The sequence below is a fragment of the Fusarium musae genome, chromosome 1 (assembly GCF_019915245.1).
Source record: "Fusarium musae strain F31 chromosome 1, whole genome shotgun sequence".
NCBI lineage: Eukaryota > Fungi > Ascomycota > Sordariomycetes > Hypocreales > Nectriaceae > Fusarium > Fusarium musae.
Window position 1 is genome coordinate 1,671,600 of NC_058387.1, and position 16,619 is coordinate 1,688,218.

Sequence of the window (16,619 nt, forward strand, 5' to 3'; positions counted from 1 at the left end):
TTAAAAAAGAAATAGTTAATTAATACTTAAAATTAATTAATTATATTATTTAAATATTAAAAAAAAAAACTTAAAATTATTATAAATTATTAATAATAAAATTAATTAATTATAATAATATTTTATTAATTAAACTTTAAATTAAAAGATTTTTATTATAAAATTAAAAAAAAATTATAAAGCTATATATTAAGTTTACTAGCCTTATTTTTAATCTACTATTATACTTTTTTAAACTAGCTAGATTAGCAGAAATTGCCATAAGCAATTTAATCAAGTACAGTTCAACAGCAACTTAACAACTGCCTATCTCTTTAGTCAGTCAATACCTCAGCACAATGTCCATCCCAAACGAAGCACTGCAGAAGGTACGATCTCTCTCAGAACACGCATTCTCCCGAACTCGTTCAGGGAACCACATTTTACTAGGCCTCGGCCATGCTGACACTCAGAATGTAGCTGGTGCGAGAGATCGAAAGCCAGGCGCTGGTAGCCCAGCAGCAGATTGGCCTAGCCAGGACGCAAATGACATCGAAACAACGAGAGCAACGTCTCGTCAAGCTCACACTCAGCGAAATGGCCAGTCTACCTCAAGATGCTGTGATCTACGAGGGTGTTGGCAAAATGTGAGTGCCTCTCCTGTCGAAGCTCAATCATCCATCCCCCTCCTCTTTTTCACAAGGACCCCACATCTCCTTGAACCAAGCTTGGTCTCTAACGCTGGCCGTTATGGCGTCTCTTTATAGGTTCGTCTCGCTCCCGGTGGATTCACTTCGCCAAAAGCTTGAGAGCCAGACACAGACTCTGGAGGGAGAGGTGGACAAACTGAGCCAGCGTCTGCTTTATTTGGAAACAACACACAAGAATAGCCGTGAGCATATCGAGCAGATGCTCCGAGCCAAGTAAACTAAGCGCTGAATGTTACGCGCCATCAATCTGACTTTCCTCTATTTCTGGGGGGTTTCCTCTAAACGCTGTCCAGTCGTCATTGTTGTTCAAACGTGCTACAGAAATGTATGTTTCAACAGGCGCCAGGCCTCTTTCTTCCCAGCCCTACAGCTGCGCCGCGCATTTCACACACCAGGTGCACACCAACACAGAAACCGATTTGACCGCCGAGACTCTGCTTACGGTGGGTTTGCCTTTAGTTTAGGTCGAGATCGTCGTTGTGGCAGTAAGACGCGAAGCGTGGCGCCAGTCCCGATCAGGAGGGTCACTTTGATAGCTGAACCAAGCGACGAATCTCCTGGCTTCAACTAGATATGTTGTCGATAACGAGGGCACTGATCATCATGGCATCTCAATAGTATGTATATCCCGGAGCATCATGGGATATTCCTTTCGATCCCTTTGTCTTCCAAAGGTCTCACCGCCGGTTGCCTGCTGTAACCCACCTCAAGCTGACAGCATCGTGCGATCTGATTCCTCCTCACCATCATCACCGATTTGTGAGCAAACACCGGGACGGACAAGGGACCATGTTCAAGTTAGACAGTAATTAATTTAGCCCCCACCAAGTTTCAGTTCAGCGCCCCGCCCCCTCCCAGAGTCCAGCCCTACAACCAACATGGAGTGCTGAGGTCGGCACGGAACCGCGGTCCCCTCCGAGGGACGGATGGTCTAAATGTTCTGTGGGCTGTGTTCCTTCTTATTTATTCATTGACCGCTGCCGCTCTGTCGTCTGACTCTTCCCTCTGTTGCAAACCAGTGACTACTCCAAGCCTGCTGTGTCCCAGCAGCACCACAGCCTATAAGATCAGATTCGACATTGTCATCTCACAATCGCTGTTTCTCGCTCATTGGGTTCTGGCTATCTACCAAAATGAGCCGAAGTAGTTATAGTTACGATGATGAGGATGACTACGACATCCGCTACCAGAAGCGTGGGCCTTCGCCTGGCATCCGATACGTTGCGAACCCGCAACGTACTCAAAACTATTACGATGCACCTCCAGGGCCCAGTTACATTGGAGCTGACCGCCTGAATATCACAACCATGCATCGTTCTCGGTCTCGGTCTCGTACTGGTGAGCTGTCTCGGACTCGAGAGCGTCGCGCCAGCAGTCCCCCGGCCCCTGTTCCTGTAATTATAAACAACAAAATATACAACGACCTCTCCTCTGATGATGAAGATACTCGCCGCAAGCAAGTTGCGCGGTCTTCGCGGCGGCGCCGCTCTCGCTCTCGCTCTCGCTCGTCCTCATCCCGATCTCGATCATCTTCTTACATGACTCGAGAAGAATGGGAGGCTGAGAAAACTCGCAAGGAGCTTGAGGATCTTCGTCTCCAAACAGCACGGGAGAAGGAGGAGCGAAGACTTGTCAAGCAATACCGTGATGAGTGGGAGGCCGAGCAAGCACGTAAAGATCTTGAGAAAAATCGACGCGCTAGCTCACGCGAGAGAGACGAGCGGCAACGCGAGAAAGATGAGCGACAGCTTGTCAAAGGATATCGCGAGGAATGGGAGGCGGAACAATCACGTAAAGAGCTTGAAAAAATGCATCTTGCTCATGCGCGCGATGAGGAAGAGCGCCGTCGATTGAGGGAATTCAAAGAGGAAGAAGAGCTCAAGCAAGCCAAGCGCGAGCTCGAAAAGATAAAGGGCCGTAAAGCGCGCGCTGATGAGGAAGAACGCATCAAGAAGGAGATTGAGCTGAGGCGCCTGAAAGAAGAAGACGCCGCCACAGAAGAGAGACAGCGCCGCGAGAAAGAGGCAAATTCTGCTGTTGAGGATTACAAGCGAAGGGAGCTTGAGCGCGTTGCCAAAGAGAAGAAACTCAAGGAGCAGAAGGAGAAAGAAGCAGCTGAAGCAGTTGAGCGTTACAAGCAGGCAGAGAAGGATCGCATAGCTAAGGAAAAGGCCGACAGAGAAGCCAAAGACCGGGAATACCAGGACCGCTTGAAACAAGACCTCGCCAAGTCAGGACTCGACGATAAGACCATCGAGGCCATCTTGAAGAAGGAAAAGATCAAGAAGACACAGCCTCAACATCCGCAGCCTCTACCACATCACGCGATGGCCGGTCCAGCTCACCGTTATACCCCTATGCCCATCCCAGTCAACCAAGTCGCCGCAATTCCTCCTCCACCCCCTGCTGGCCAAGTTGCTCGACCGACGTATACACGCATGTCCCGCCGACATTTGTCAATCGAGTCGTTGCGTGAATTCGGTGTCGAATTCGATTTTGATACAGTATGTAGTTGTCTTGCTGCCACATTCATCAATTGCATGGTATTGAGCTAATTCTATCGCCAGGATCCTGACTATCTACTCATTCGACGTTGGGTTCCGGAGTGGGAGCAGGACCGACTGTGGAAGCACACAAAGCTGATCCGCGAGAGGCGCACCAAGATGCTTATGGTCGAGGAAAAGCGCCACAGCAGAGAAGAGCCAGACTTTGAATGGGTTCGCAAGAAGGACAAGGATAAGCATAGCCGCCGCAGGAGTAAGTCACCAGGATTGTTGATGTATTTGGCTGGTGCGCGGCCGGCTTAGGCTCAATGGGTTATGGGATGTCAGTTGCGAGCGAGATTCTTTTATATTAAACCAGCCAAGAAGTGGTCCTTTAGTTCCTATCTTTTGAGACGAGTTGTTGTTACAGTTGTTGTACACGATTTACAGTTACTTTGCTCCAGCTCGGCGAATCAGCTCCTCGTACACCGTCCAGGCCAGTGCCGAACTCATGGCCTTGCGGCTCATCCGTAACGCCAAGCCATCCCATAGTGACCGGATACCCTCATGCGTTACCATCTTATACCAAGCGTGCCATATATTCCTATACTCCAGTGGTTGTAATTGAATTCGTGTTTTGACCGCATCGAACGGGTTCGAAACAATGGAGCATGCTGCACCGGCAAACATAGCGGAAGTGAAGTTCACAGAGCTAGCCAGAGTTGCTTGCATTCTGCTTGTGCCCTCACCTGATGTAAGCGGCTTGGACGCCAGTGTTCCAAGGCGCGATTTCAGCATCTCATAGAATAGCACGTACATGCCAGCGTACGGTGCATCACGAAACGCCGTGGCACCGAATCCAGAGAAGAAGCCACGCCAGCCCTGAGTCCGGCGTATGTCATTCGCAGCTGACATGATGGAGGGATAAGAATATAGACTGGATTCAAAGCGAACCTTGATCACGGTGAGAGGCATGAGGACAAAGCCAGCAAACGTTCTTGCAACTGCGCCCGAGATGAGGTTGCCCGAATTCGTTAATGAAGGGAGGACTGATGAGCGGCCCTGGGTCTGCAGCCGCCGACCCAGGATACCTGTCTGGTGTGCATGCTGGCGAATCGCATTGAGTGATGTGAAGTAGAGAGCTGAACCGAAGCCCGTCCGTAGCGCTGAAGGGACGGTACCTCGCCACAGTGACTTTACGAGGCTCGGGGATTGCCTCAGATCACGCAGGGTAGCGCTTAATGACGAGCTACCAGACTGCTGTACCCGCGTTTTGAGAAGATCCAGAGGCTGTAGGAGAACGGCAGAAGTGACGCCTGAACCAAGACCAGATATGAAATGCCGGGCTATTCAATTGTGTCAGACGGCGAATATTGAATGGGGCCGACAGAGGCCGAACCACACAGAGACTCCGCTATACGGAATTGACCAAGAAAGCATACCTGAATTGGCTGGCCGAGAAGTTCGGGGCTCGGTCATTGGTAAGGACACAGCAGCACCATTGTGTTGAGTCGGGGAATCAGCAATTGAGATACCCATGGCTAATCACAGACTTGAGCCACCGGGCATGTCGGAGAGATAGAACGGGTGACATGACGAGATAAAATCGCACTGGGAGCCTGGGCCCCGCTACGTGAATCGGCCCCGCTTTGATGCATCTTGCACGTGTTGGTAAAAGAATGGCCCAAGTCTGTACTAGGAGACACGGATCAGTTTGCGGCAACGCCACTGGCATTGTTACCCCGATAATCGCCTATCACAGACTCGAGGCGGCCAGCCAGAAGACGGTGGCGTTTGACAAGCTCAGCCCATTCATTTATACCAATCGAAGCAAGAAGCATGCCGAAGTCAGCCCCCAGCCTCCCCAGACTGCCCGCGCAGTAAAGTACCTGCGTCAAAATGCTTTCCCTCGATGTCTGGTCTTTGACGGTTGGCAGATAGACTCGCAGCGTTTCGACAAGCATCTCTACCATATGGAGGGGAAAGTCAGCCATTGGGGAAGGCATGGCTCCCAAAGGATCACTTTCGTCGTTCCTGTGCGTCACGAAGCTCGAATTTATGCTCTTAAACACCGAGACAATGCTAAAGCTCTGTTCGCGGAATATCTCGATAAATCGTTTCAGGTACCGCTCTGTCTGCTGGCCGCCTGACCACGTGCTGGTAGCTTTGTCCTTTCGAAGTCGTTCCTCATCTGCTAGGTCTCTTAGAGGCTCCAGTGCTTCCAGTGTTGTCAAGAGCGTAGACAAACGGCAGACCAAGAAGACGGCCGGGAGTGCGTCTTCAGTTGATGCATCAGTCACCAGATCCGGAACGATTCGTTTGAGCCAGCCCATCGTTCGAACGGCAGCGGCAAGCTTGAGATTGGGCGCTTTGAGCGTTCCAATGAGATCTGCAGCCATCTGCCGAATGGCAGCATCCGCCTCGTCTAGGACCGAAGTGACAAGCGGTGAGTCTGGGTAGAGGGAAGCAAGGCGTCGGACGTGCGCGTAAAGCTCGAGCGTAGAGGAATGATTGACCGGTGCGGTCGAGACAGCGGACGAGAGAAGGAGAGGCATTTCCATGACATCAACAAGACGTTCCGAGTTTCGAAGCAGTAGGAGTGCCTGTTTTCTCCGCGCCAGTAACTTGCTCTCGCTGGCCTTGCCAAAAGCCGACGAGAAGTGTTCTGCTTGCGCATCTAGTCGGGGCACTGCCTGGACAAGATCTAAGGCTCGCTGGGCCAGAGTCGGTAGGGACGTTCGTAGCGAAGCATGGCTCGCGGCCGAATCAACGACGGGTTTGTGGGATCTCTTCGAAAGCGCTTGTACGGCAAGCAGTAGGGAATGGGAGGTCTGAGATAAGACTTGAGGCTCGGATGATTGAAGGGAGCTAGACTCTTGTTCGGCAAGATAGGTCAGGTACTCCAGGGCAGATGGATCGTTCGCCTGATCGGGCGCCAGCAGGTCTCTCAGAGCTTCCGCCATGGTGGTCTGAAGAGTCGTGTACGGTTGGTCCGGGACGATGCGACGCGAAATAATGTCCTTGGAGGTGTCAAATCGTCTAGCGCCAGTCGATTGTAGAAAGGGGGGTATATTAGGACAGCAGCAACAACTGCAAGTCTGATCATGCGAATGAAGAAATGGGATCTTTAAACCACCTACCAATCTGCCAAGCTCCAGCAGCCACACCCGTGACTGTACGCTGGTGGACGATCTGGTGTTCTAAATGAGTGAGGTGGCAGCTGGCCTGTATGGAAACGACCTAACTAGGCTATAGGTAGAGATCTGGTGGGGGCAGAATGATGGCGCTGCCAACATCAGGTACTCGGCCACCCCCCCTGTCAGATCGGATTACCTAAGGTCTCAACGTCCAGGCAATAATCCAACCTAAGCCTATCAGAAAGCCAGAACTGCGCTGGCACGGTACGAATAACGGATTAAGCTCCAAAGACAGATCAAAATGCGACTATCCAGACCCTTACCCGTGCTGTTCCCACGTGAGCTTCCCCAACAGACGTGACCAGGCGAATGAATACCAAGTTTCCTACTCCGTACTCGAGGTATCCTTTCGTTACGCCGCCTTGCCTCGGCTCATTTAAAGTCTTTGTTCCTCCGCATTCTTTTGTTCCCGGCCCTCTCTTTCTGGATCTTCTTGCTGGGTTCTTGCGAGCACAAACCTCAACCGTTTTGCAACTCCAGTAACTCCCAATTCATCCCGCCAGCATGAAAGATCCGTTTCCTTTGCAGCCTTCGCCCTGGCTATCAGAAAAGACACAGCCCTGGGCCGACTATTTTGACCTGCCTACACTCCCGCTGCACATACACGAAGTTCTGGCCGCAGCGTTGTTATACTCGGTCATCTTCTGGCCTATATCACCATGGATCTCCAACCTTCTGGCCCCGGAGCACTACTCCAAACTTCCTCGCAAGCGACGGCTCAACTGGGACGCCCACGTTGTTTCCATGGTTCAGAGCTGCCTAATCAATACCCTGGCTATATGGGTAATGTTCGTCGATGCTGAGATGAGCAACATGGAATGGGAGGAACGTATTTGGGGTTATACTGGTGGTGCTGGATTCATCCAGGCTCTTGCAGCTGGATACTTCCTCTGGGATTTAGTAGTCACCAGCATTAACCTCGATGTTTTTGGCTTGGGAACCTTGGCGCACGCAATCGCCGCATTACTTGTCTACTCGCTCGGCTTCGTAAGTTTAGACACGATGTTATGCCCCCTCTACCTCTACTAATCAGCCTTCCTCAGCGTCCATTTCTCAACCACTACGCCTGTGTCTTCATCCTCTGGGAGTTATCCACACCTTTCCTCAATGTTCACTGGTTTATGGATAAAATTAACATGACGGGTACGCGCGCGCAACTATACAATGGCGTCATGCTCCTTTTCACATTCTTCTCCTGCCGGCTTATTTACGGAACTTATTCATCCTTCCGTGTGTACCGCGACGTGTGGTCCGCCATTAATGTTAACCCCGACATGAAGGCACTCAATTTACCAACCATGTCATTTGCGCATCCAGACTCCACGGTGCCCATGTGGATTGGCGTCGCCTATTTGGCCAGCAACGTCACCCTCAACAGTCTTAATTTTTACTGGTTCTTCATGATGATTCGCGCCGTACGCAAGCGGTTTGTGCCTACGGCTGAATCAGAGGAAAAGATTCAAGAGAGCCCAGTGACTGAGGCTGAGATTGATCTGTCTTCCGTCTCAACAGGTTTATCCAAGCCCACTAGCGGTCGTCGCCGCAAGGCATGATCGAGTCAGGAAGGCCAGCAGGTCTAGATGCCTCATATGCCAAGACGTTTTCGGGAAGCTCTTCTTGCTGGCCGGATTTGTGACGGCTGAGAGAGCTCGCCTTCGAGAACATTCAGACTACCACTATCGCTTACCGAACAAGTATGCTCTCGAGTTTCAATAACTTTAAACCATGAATACAACTCTATGGAACGAAAGAACCACTCAATCCTTTTCTCCTGTCTGATCATTTTTATCCCTGTGGCCCCTTTTTTCGATTCCGTCGCCTTTTCTGTATTACACATAGCCAGTTTGCAACGAGACCTGCCTTGTCAATGATTTACGTTCTACTACGACATTGAATAGACTTATAGATGAGAACATTAGAAGGGTCTGATCTGGCTTGTCCAGGAACAGCCATAAATATACTATTATTATTCCACACCTGACTCCCAGGTTGGTCCACCTGACAAAGTCGACATATACATACAAGATGTGAAGAAAGATGTCCAGAGTATTTGCAAACAAGACGAAACGACGTGCGATGACGACAAGTCTGACAAACTTTTCAATAATTAAAAACCAAAAGGGTTCTGGGGGGCTATAGAGAACATTAGCATTACACATAGACAGCTGATATCGTTTCAACGTACTCGCTTGCGCCAGGTTAGCCCTACGCCCTGTTGCCTGAGGCGCTAGTTTCTTGGTCTCATTTGTCACGCCAAATCGCACGGGAGGAGGTGGACCAGTCTGCTGTGGTTGCAGAGGCTGAGGGACTTGCACGTTATTCATACTACCGATACCACCCATGTTCGTCATACCAGTAGCTTGGGGCTGCAATCCTGGCATACCTGTTCGCTGAGGTTCAAGAGCTGGAGGCAGGTAGCTGTTGATGCCTCCTGTAGGTGCTCCATACATCGACTGTGTGGCGGGGAAAGGCGGTTGAAAACCTGTGGGTTGAGCCTGCATTGGGACGAATTGATTCGGTCCCTGCATTCCAGTCATCATGGGCTGCATGAACTGTCCTGCACCAGTGGCGTAAGACATCAAGCCAGGCCCTTGTTGTCCTGGGAATCCAGTCATATTGGGCTGCATTTGCTGAGGGGCTTGTTGTTGCTGCATCTGAGCCGTATATTGCTGCTGCAGGCGGGCTTGTGTGATCTCACTCAGGCTCTGGCCAGGAGGCGCAACTTGGCCTTGCAGAGCACCAGTCATCTGAGGCATCATGGGGGGGGGCGCAAAGCCGCTGGGCTGGGCAGATTGCGGGGCTGAAAGTGGTCGCTGAGGTGGTGGAGGGACGAGAGAGCCCTGGTTCGCAGTACCCTGTGGAGGAGTAGGACGTTGCCGAGCCTGAGCAACAGATGTAAAGAATGAGGGGGTAGCGCCGGCCAACGGTTGCGATACGGGTGTCGAGGTTGGCTGAGCAGCAATGACAGGCGCCGGTGCCGGGGCGGCTGGTGGTTCAGCCCTGGTGGGTTCGAGGGGTGTTGAGAGGAGCGATAACTCTTGCATCGAACCAGTTAAGGCCGGGGGAGGGGGCGAGACTGGAGTAGGGGCAGGGGCAGGCTTCTGAACAGACTCAACAGCAGGCTGAGCTTTAGGTGGCGATTGCTGCTTGCTAGGCTTCACGTCCCAGGCATCGTCATCGAATCCTGAGCTCGATGCTTGACGAGTTTCGGGGCCCTTATTCGTAGGACTGGTGGGCGGGGGTGATCTGCTGTCGTTTTCGCCAGTCTTGGAGGAATCTCCTCGTGAAAAGGCACTGGCATCAACAACATCACTTGTTTGGACCGCTGGCGCGGGTCGACCCTTTCGGGTGTTGTTTCGTAGCGCACCGCCGGGTCCAGAGAACAAACCCCCTTCACCATCAACTCCATCAGCAGTTCCTCTCTTTCCGCCGCGGCTGCGGCCATATTTGGCATCCAAAGTACGCATGACCTTGATGATATCACCCTCGCGGATTCCAAGAGCTCTCAGAGTGGTGGCATCCACATCAGGAAGTACGCTCTCATCCATGGAATCCTTGATAAAGGCTTGTGCGTAGCGCTCACACAACCCCACTGCAACCTCGCAAGACAAGAAAAACTGAAACCAATCGTAGTCGGACTTGGCATCCTTGTCGACCGATGCGCCTGCTGAAGGGCTACGTTCGGGGGATTTCTTTTCGGCAGACCGAGCTCTCTTGACGTCTGCCAACGGCTTATCGTCTTCCAGGGATATGCCTGTGAAGTTTTCAACATACTCGAGATCCTCGCGCGACATTTTTGTGATAGGAACTGCAATCTTGACACCATTCATCTTATGTAAGTGAATCTTTCCGTCCTTCAGACCAAGAAATTGGGCTTCCACACTGAAAGACCGGGAACGGTCTGTCCAGGTGCGAACCTTAGACGCGTCAGGCTCTATGAGAGGCATGTCAGCAGATGCTCTAAGTCTCATCGCACACGTCTGAGTGAAAAGAGTAATCGAATCAAGTGACAACTTACTGGACTTTGATCGGCTTTGACTGCCGCCATCACTTCGTCCATTTTCTCGACGGCTCCGCTGTTGTCCCGAATTATTACCAGTTTCTCGTGCCATGAGGCTACTGCCTCGTTCAGGGAGAGGCATTCCCGGTCCTACCTGCTGAGGTTCTTTGCCAGCCTTCATGGCTTCCTTGGTTAATCGGATCTCTTCGAGGCGGTTTTGTTCGACGAGGGACTTGGCTGAGTTTATGCCGCTAGACGACGGTAGTGGGATAGAGCCAGTGATCTCAATATAGCTGCTAGGGACGACTCCTTCTTTACCATTCTTGAGCCGGCGAACTTGCCACCACTCTTCGCTTTTCGTATCGTCGATAACAAGCACCTCGTCTCCCACAGCAACAGTTACCTCGTCGTCACCTTGGGCCATGAAGTCATACAGGACTTGGCCTTTTTTCTGGCCACCACCACTGCTGCCCTGTGTCCCAGCCATGATCACCTCACGGAGTCCTTCGGCACGTACAGCACCAGCCAATTCACCCAACATACTGACAATTTCCTCGGCTGTGTCCTTTGCTCCGGCGTGAAAGTCGACGCTCTTGCTTGGGCGCACAAGCTCCATAAAAACGTGCTTTCCCTCGCGCGAGTAATGCGTCATGCGGTCAGCGGTCCATTCCTGTGAAGGTCCATCAGAAGCATGCTCCGGAGCAACCAGTATGATACCTGTTAAAAGATTAATTCCTAATGTTGTGGGCATCTTCTTCTTCTTGCCCATGATGGAAATCATCTCGTTGATGTTATACATATGAAAGCCGCCAGGAGTACGCTCGACATCTTGGCGGCGATCCGGATCCCTGTGGTCTTGGAAACTACGGGTGTGTATAGGCGAGGGGGGTTCGTCATAAGTTGGAGATGGTGGCGCTGGTACTCTTGGTCGGGCAGGCAGAGTCGGTGATCGTACGGGCTCGTCCTCGACTTCGGGGGGTTCGCTAAACGTAACAGACGCACGAGGGGGCTGTCGAGGAGCGGCAGCTTGCTGAGATTGTTGGGAAACTGAGCGACCATGCATGACGCCTGCGATAGCAGCAGCAGGGTTCGAAGGGGTAGGTGCCGTGTCATTCGGTAGGTCCAGAGATGCGACCTCTGGTTCTGGGGAGGAGATAGAGGGAGCTTGTGGTGGTCTTGAAGGTAGCGCCGGCGGCGGAGACGGCAGCGGGGGCTGAGCAGACTCAGCAGATGCGCCCATTTCGATGTAGTTGGAAGGGACAAAGCCGTATTCGCCATCAAGGCCAGTCAGTATCCAGTCGGGGTCCGCCGTGTCGTAGACAGCAAGTGTAGCATCCTCGTGAAAGGACAATTCTTCATCTGTCTGGCGCGTGTAATCAAATAAAGCTCTGGCATGGTCCACTGGCTGGGCCTTTTAAATTCAGAAACGAAGCTTTAGTATCCGTGCTGTGATGGTGCTGTAGTTATTCGGCGTCAACTTACCTCCTCGACATAATTACCAGGAATAAGACCGGTTGGCTCTTCCTCGTCATCAGCGCCGGCCTTCTTCTTTGCCTTCCACCAGCCATCGTCGCCGTTTTTATCGAGGATGAAGAGCAAGTCTCCATCCTTTATTGCGAGCTCTCCCTCAGCTTGGGGCACGTAGTCGTAGAGAGCCCGGTAGACACCTAGAAACCCCATGTCGAAGGTATTGATTCGGCTCGATCGGCTGCACCGCGCGAGTACACCTCTTTAGCAGGGAACCTCTGTTGGATTAAGTATAGAGAAATGATAAAAAGGGGAGAATTGAAGTGGTTAGCTAGAAGTAAGACGCTACGATGCGATGCGATGCGATACGATGCGAAGTGACGCAGTGCGTCGTTTGTCTGAGGAGCAAATCAATGGACTACCTTGGTAAGGCAGGTATGGACCGATCCGACGTACCGTGCCTTCCCCCTACCAAGTTCATTAACCAGAATCTCTGATTGCGGTATAACGTGGGTGGTGTAGAATATGATCCACTATGTGTTAATTCGTTCATAGGTGGATTGGGTCGCCAGAAGCGGAGCATTGCCGGTACATATTGTGCATCACCCCTTTATCTGGCGCTGGTTGGGCTTTAAAGCAACGTCAGCTTAAAGCTAAGCACTCAGCAGGTATGGAGTAAAGCTACCCTGTATCTTGTATGTGATAGGCCATTTGAGCTTCACTTACCTCAACTGCCAGATTATAGAAGATGAGAAGTTTGAAAGAACAATCAGCAATGATGATCTATATCTTTTTGGGTCTCCAATCCTTTCATGCTTTTCTCTGCCACAGGTTGAAGCTTGTTGATCATCTAAAATTGGCTTTGACAGCCAAGAAGTAAACTTGACGAACAAAGCCCAATCACCGATTAGAACAATATTGTTGATTATTAAGATACCTAATACTTTATAGTTTTATTATCACATAAAGTTCCTTAGAACATGCCAAAGGGAAAGAAAACAGTCGATTACCCAATTCTCATGCGCCGTTGTCTATCCACCACACCTGTTGGGTGTCCAATTATTCATCCATTGCGATACCTAAAGCAATTATATTCACAGGTTTCAAACCGTTACGCATTCTAAATACACGGCAGAGACTACCTAGCAAAGATCAGGTCTCAGGGCCGAAAACATCGTCTTCAGTGTCGCGGTCGTCATCAACTTGGGCAAGATTCCGGTGGCTACCTGTGCGGTGTCCACGAGTAAAAATGCCAGGGAACATTCTCGGATCGGTTCCGGAGAGATGGTGGTCTGACATAGGATCGCTGGACCATGTTTGATCTCGGCCGGCTGACAGACCAACTTGGGATGCGATCTTTGCAATGTGATGGCCAACTGGTGAAGAAGTCTCGACATTGGCAGTCTCATTGCCCGTCACGGCCCCTAAGCCCGCGGTTTGGCCAGCCAGGGACGTCACTGACTCCGACATCTTGCTTTCATTGCCAGCAGCTTGTGGAGGGGGCTCATTCACAGCATCGTAAGTGACATATTTCGACAGTCTGGGAACAATCGTGTTAGCATAAATGATCGATCTTACGGAAATGGCCAGCCGCTTACACATCCCTCTCCTGCATCAAGGTGAAGTAGCGGAATTCTTCCCTTCGATCAGGAACATTTGTCTTGACCATGGCGTTTCCTTCCTTTCCTGGCTTATTGCATCCACGCCCTAACCAATGCTCCTTAATGGACAACTCGTAACCACTTTGTTTAACAGAGTTCTTGGCGAGCTCACACATGTCAACCGAGTTCAGCTTGTAAATCTGTGCCGCAACAGCATACTCCTCGATTAATGGCTCTTTGGTGAAAGCAAACTGCAGAGGATCGTCCGTAGATAGTGAGACATTGAGACCCCTCTTGAAGTACTGGTGGAAAGGGTTCCGCTCATAGGCAAGGAACAGGGCATTGTTACTCAGCGGTGACATGGCAATGCCGATTTGGTCCAGGTAAAAGACATACTGAAGAAGGGGGACTTTGCGTAGGAGCAGTCCGTGGCTGATGCTATGACAGCACAAGGCAGCAACAGCTAAGTGCTCGCTGTCACCAGCTTCTCCGCAATGGGGTCGTAGAACCAGCGTGTTGAAACCGCGCTTCTTGCGCCAGTAATTCAATGACACCAGATTAGAGTAGAGATAGTAAATCCAGTAACTATATGGCGGATTCTGTTTGGTATCCCATACTTTCGGCACAGGGAACTTCTTGAACAGCCGACGCTCGACTTTACTCTCGTCGTCAACACTGTCGAAACCAATCACTCGCTGAAGGAAAATATGCAGCTTCGGATGACTTGATGGGTCCTTGGTGGCTTCAAAGAGTGGCTGAAAAACATTCTTGACCACCTGTTCAAACGTCTCCATGAGACCACTTGCTTTGTAGACGTCGTAGAGGCGAGGTATCTGGATGAGCCAGCGGACATTGTGCGAAAACAGCTTGTTATCAACCACCCAAGCGGCAAGCTTGTCCCACTCATCAATAGATTTGCCATAAATGGAGATGCGCCACTCAACCATTTGATACTTGCTTGACTCAAGATCAGATATGACTTCTTTGGTAATTTCGGCAAGATACCGGCCATGGATAAAGTTATCTGTCTTGAGAAAGATAGTTCGAAGACGGGACTCTCCGACTGGATTATACTTGAGGTTAAATTTGTCGAAGCGATGGAACGAATCCGTGTGAGCCTACAGCAATTAGTGACCCAACTCTCTAAATACAATATCAAGTTCAAAGAGCAAGCCTTACATGCATGTCCAATGTATCGATGCTCAGGTCATAAGCTGTCAGATTAATACTAGCAAAGACCTCGGCTAGGGTGAGGTGTCTACCATCACGAAACAGGACGACTTCGTTGGGAAATTTCTTCATCTTACTCTTAATGAAGCGAAGCAGATGTTTCTGGTTCATGCACGCAGAATGATGAACGTGGGTATCTACCTTTCGAACATTGTAAAAGTCTCGGTGGGGAACCTTCTTGCTGTCGGCTGTTTCTTGATACTCATTCAAGAGGACATATAGGTTAAATTTACCTTCGAGATATTGGAGACGTCGAAATGCAAAACTCTTACTAGGTCCGTCAGATGAGACGTCCAGAATGTCGTCCAGGTCCATGTAGAATTCCCTGATTGTAGGAACCTTGATCGCAGGCGTCTGAGTATCGTGGCCTTCGAATACTTGATAGACTCCGCTATCGTCCAACTTGTATGAGCGTCCATCATCGCCCGGCAGAGGCAATATGTCAGCCATATCAAAATCCTCTCCAATATCCTGGCCTGGCTTTCGCCTTCTTGCCGAGCGTCTACCTTCATGGTGCTCCTGGAGCAACTCTCCTGGCATGGACCCAACAGCATCCTTACTACCGTTCAAACCAGTATTCTCTTGACCTGGTACGTGCTCCGGAGTACTTGCTCTTTGCCTCGACGATTGCTGCCATGCCGGCTCTGGTGGAGGGGGGTAAATTTCCCAATCCGGGCCGTCTCTTGGGTTATCATCAGGCCCCTGATTCGAGAGGGCGATGTATTTGCGCCGGGTGTCGAGGATTCTCTGAATATTTTTCGAGATAGCACTCAATTCTGAAGTGATATGGGGCTCAGTGTCAAAGAGTCCACCAGAGGGCAGTCCATTGCTGGAGCCATCAGGCAGCCGTGGATCCTGGGCAACCTGACCAGCATGAGGAAGTGCAGAAGGATGACTAGGTGGGAATGGGGCAGGTTGCGCATCGAGTTTTGTAGGTGATTGAGTAAACCCCGAGTCAACGGCAGAATTTGGCATCTCCAACCCAGGAGGGAAAGAATCGACCCGACGGCCACTCGAGTCTAGCACAAGACTATCGGCACCATATTCGGTTGCAGGGCGAGATCCAGAAGCAAGAAAAGGACTTTGAGGTATAGATTGGTAGCCAGCCCCACCACCGCTGCGTGCATCGGCCTTGTTTCGGTGGTAGAAGTATTTTGCGTCGGTCTGGCTCATTTGACGCTCAGCGACAGGATCGTAAAAAGTAGTTCTCTTGGGCAAGTCGCGGAGAAGCATCCCATCTTCGAGCTCCTCAGCTTCGTTGCCGGTGTGGGAGCCAGCGTCAGATGGGGCATTGTGCGAGGCGTCATGTCCGGTTGCACCAGAACCTCTAGTCTCGTCTATCTCCTCATCTGACTCCCGTGCCCGCACATCAAGCGCGCTTGATTCGCTTTCCTCGAAGATAGGGCCGCCTGTGGCATATTCTCGGTCAGAAAAGTTTCCAATTGCTGTCGTTATCGTCGAGAACCAAAGCAGGGTTCGTGATATTGGGTCTGGCGCAGCGGAGGAGGGGCAGGGCGAGCTGTAGAATACGTACCAGCCATGGCGATGCCTTGATCTGAATACGATTTGGCTAGCAGATCAAGTTCCCTCGATTTTTTAACTCCTCCCTCTGCTGATGGCTTTGGGGAAGGTGACTGATTCGATTTTGATTCTCGAGAGGACGTTTGAAAGAGGAGAGCCCTAGGAAGTGTGCCTACAATAAGAGAAGCAAAGACAGAGCGAACCCTCCCATGGAAGGTATGACGGTGTGACACACCAGGGTTTATAGCGGGTCATAGCGGGACAATGCAGTCGGTGCAATGCACGCCGTAGGCAAGGCGGGGGTTCAGAGGTCCCACCTAAACTCATTGAGGCATCTGTTGCTCGGTATTGAGTTAAAGCTCCACATGATAGTTGCTTCTTGGAACCTCTCTCGCCCTTACCGGATGAAGTAGGTGTTGTGCGCCTGTTTC

At 50.9% G+C, this 16,619-nt stretch overlaps 7 protein-coding genes across 7 annotated transcripts; 3 read left to right on the forward strand and 4 right to left on the reverse strand.

Moving 5' to 3' along the window:
- Nucleotides 1–338: 338 nt before the first annotated feature.
- Nucleotides 339–906, forward strand: J7337_000514 (uncharacterized protein; the record flags this gene model as incomplete). The annotated part of the gene is made up of 3 exons (XM_044818263.1): nucleotides 339–368; nucleotides 460–626; nucleotides 747–906. The coding sequence occupies 3 exons, from the start codon at nucleotides 339–341 to the stop codon at nucleotides 904–906; spliced, it is 357 nt and encodes a 118-aa protein (XP_044685965.1).
- A 916-nt stretch (nucleotides 907–1,822) lies between these two features.
- On the forward strand, nucleotides 1,823–3,496 carry J7337_000515 (uncharacterized protein; the record flags this gene model as incomplete). Its single annotated transcript, XM_044818264.1, has 2 exons — nucleotides 1,823–3,193; nucleotides 3,257–3,496. The coding sequence occupies 2 exons, from the start codon at nucleotides 1,823–1,825 to the stop codon at nucleotides 3,494–3,496; spliced, it is 1,611 nt and encodes a 536-aa protein (XP_044685966.1).
- Nucleotides 3,497–3,622: 126 nt separating this feature from the next.
- On the reverse strand, nucleotides 3,623–4,651 carry J7337_000516 (uncharacterized protein; the record flags this gene model as incomplete). The annotated part of the gene is made up of 2 exons (XM_044818265.1): nucleotides 3,623–4,518; nucleotides 4,615–4,651. 2 exons carry the CDS (start codon nucleotides 4,649–4,651, stop codon nucleotides 3,623–3,625), a joined length of 933 nt encoding a protein of 310 aa, XP_044685967.1.
- Nucleotides 4,652–4,881: 230 nt separating this feature from the next.
- J7337_000517 (uncharacterized protein) lies at nucleotides 4,882–6,135 on the reverse strand (the record flags this gene model as incomplete). The annotated part of the gene is made up of 1 exon (XM_044818266.1): nucleotides 4,882–6,135. The coding sequence occupies one exon, from the start codon at nucleotides 6,133–6,135 to the stop codon at nucleotides 4,882–4,884; it is 1,254 nt and encodes a 417-aa protein (XP_044685968.1).
- A 738-nt stretch (nucleotides 6,136–6,873) lies between these two features.
- J7337_000518 (uncharacterized protein) lies at nucleotides 6,874–7,922 on the forward strand (the record flags this gene model as incomplete). The annotated part of the gene is made up of 2 exons (XM_044818267.1): nucleotides 6,874–7,356; nucleotides 7,413–7,922. The coding sequence occupies 2 exons, from the start codon at nucleotides 6,874–6,876 to the stop codon at nucleotides 7,920–7,922; spliced, it is 993 nt and encodes a 330-aa protein (XP_044685969.1).
- A 554-nt stretch (nucleotides 7,923–8,476) lies between these two features.
- Nucleotides 8,477–12,049, reverse strand: J7337_000519 (uncharacterized protein; the record flags this gene model as incomplete). Its single annotated transcript, XM_044818268.1, has 4 exons — nucleotides 8,477–8,502; nucleotides 8,555–10,303; nucleotides 10,388–11,780; nucleotides 11,852–12,049. The coding sequence occupies 4 exons, from the start codon at nucleotides 12,047–12,049 to the stop codon at nucleotides 8,477–8,479; spliced, it is 3,366 nt and encodes a 1,121-aa protein (XP_044685970.1).
- A 939-nt stretch (nucleotides 12,050–12,988) lies between these two features.
- On the reverse strand, nucleotides 12,989–16,208 carry ADA1 (putative zinc finger protein; the record flags this gene model as incomplete). Its single annotated transcript, XM_044818269.1, has 4 exons — nucleotides 12,989–13,376; nucleotides 13,435–14,555; nucleotides 14,617–16,076; nucleotides 16,202–16,208. 4 exons carry the CDS (start codon nucleotides 16,206–16,208, stop codon nucleotides 12,989–12,991), a joined length of 2,976 nt encoding a protein of 991 aa, XP_044685971.1.
- Between the last annotated feature and the right edge of the window lie 411 nt (nucleotides 16,209–16,619).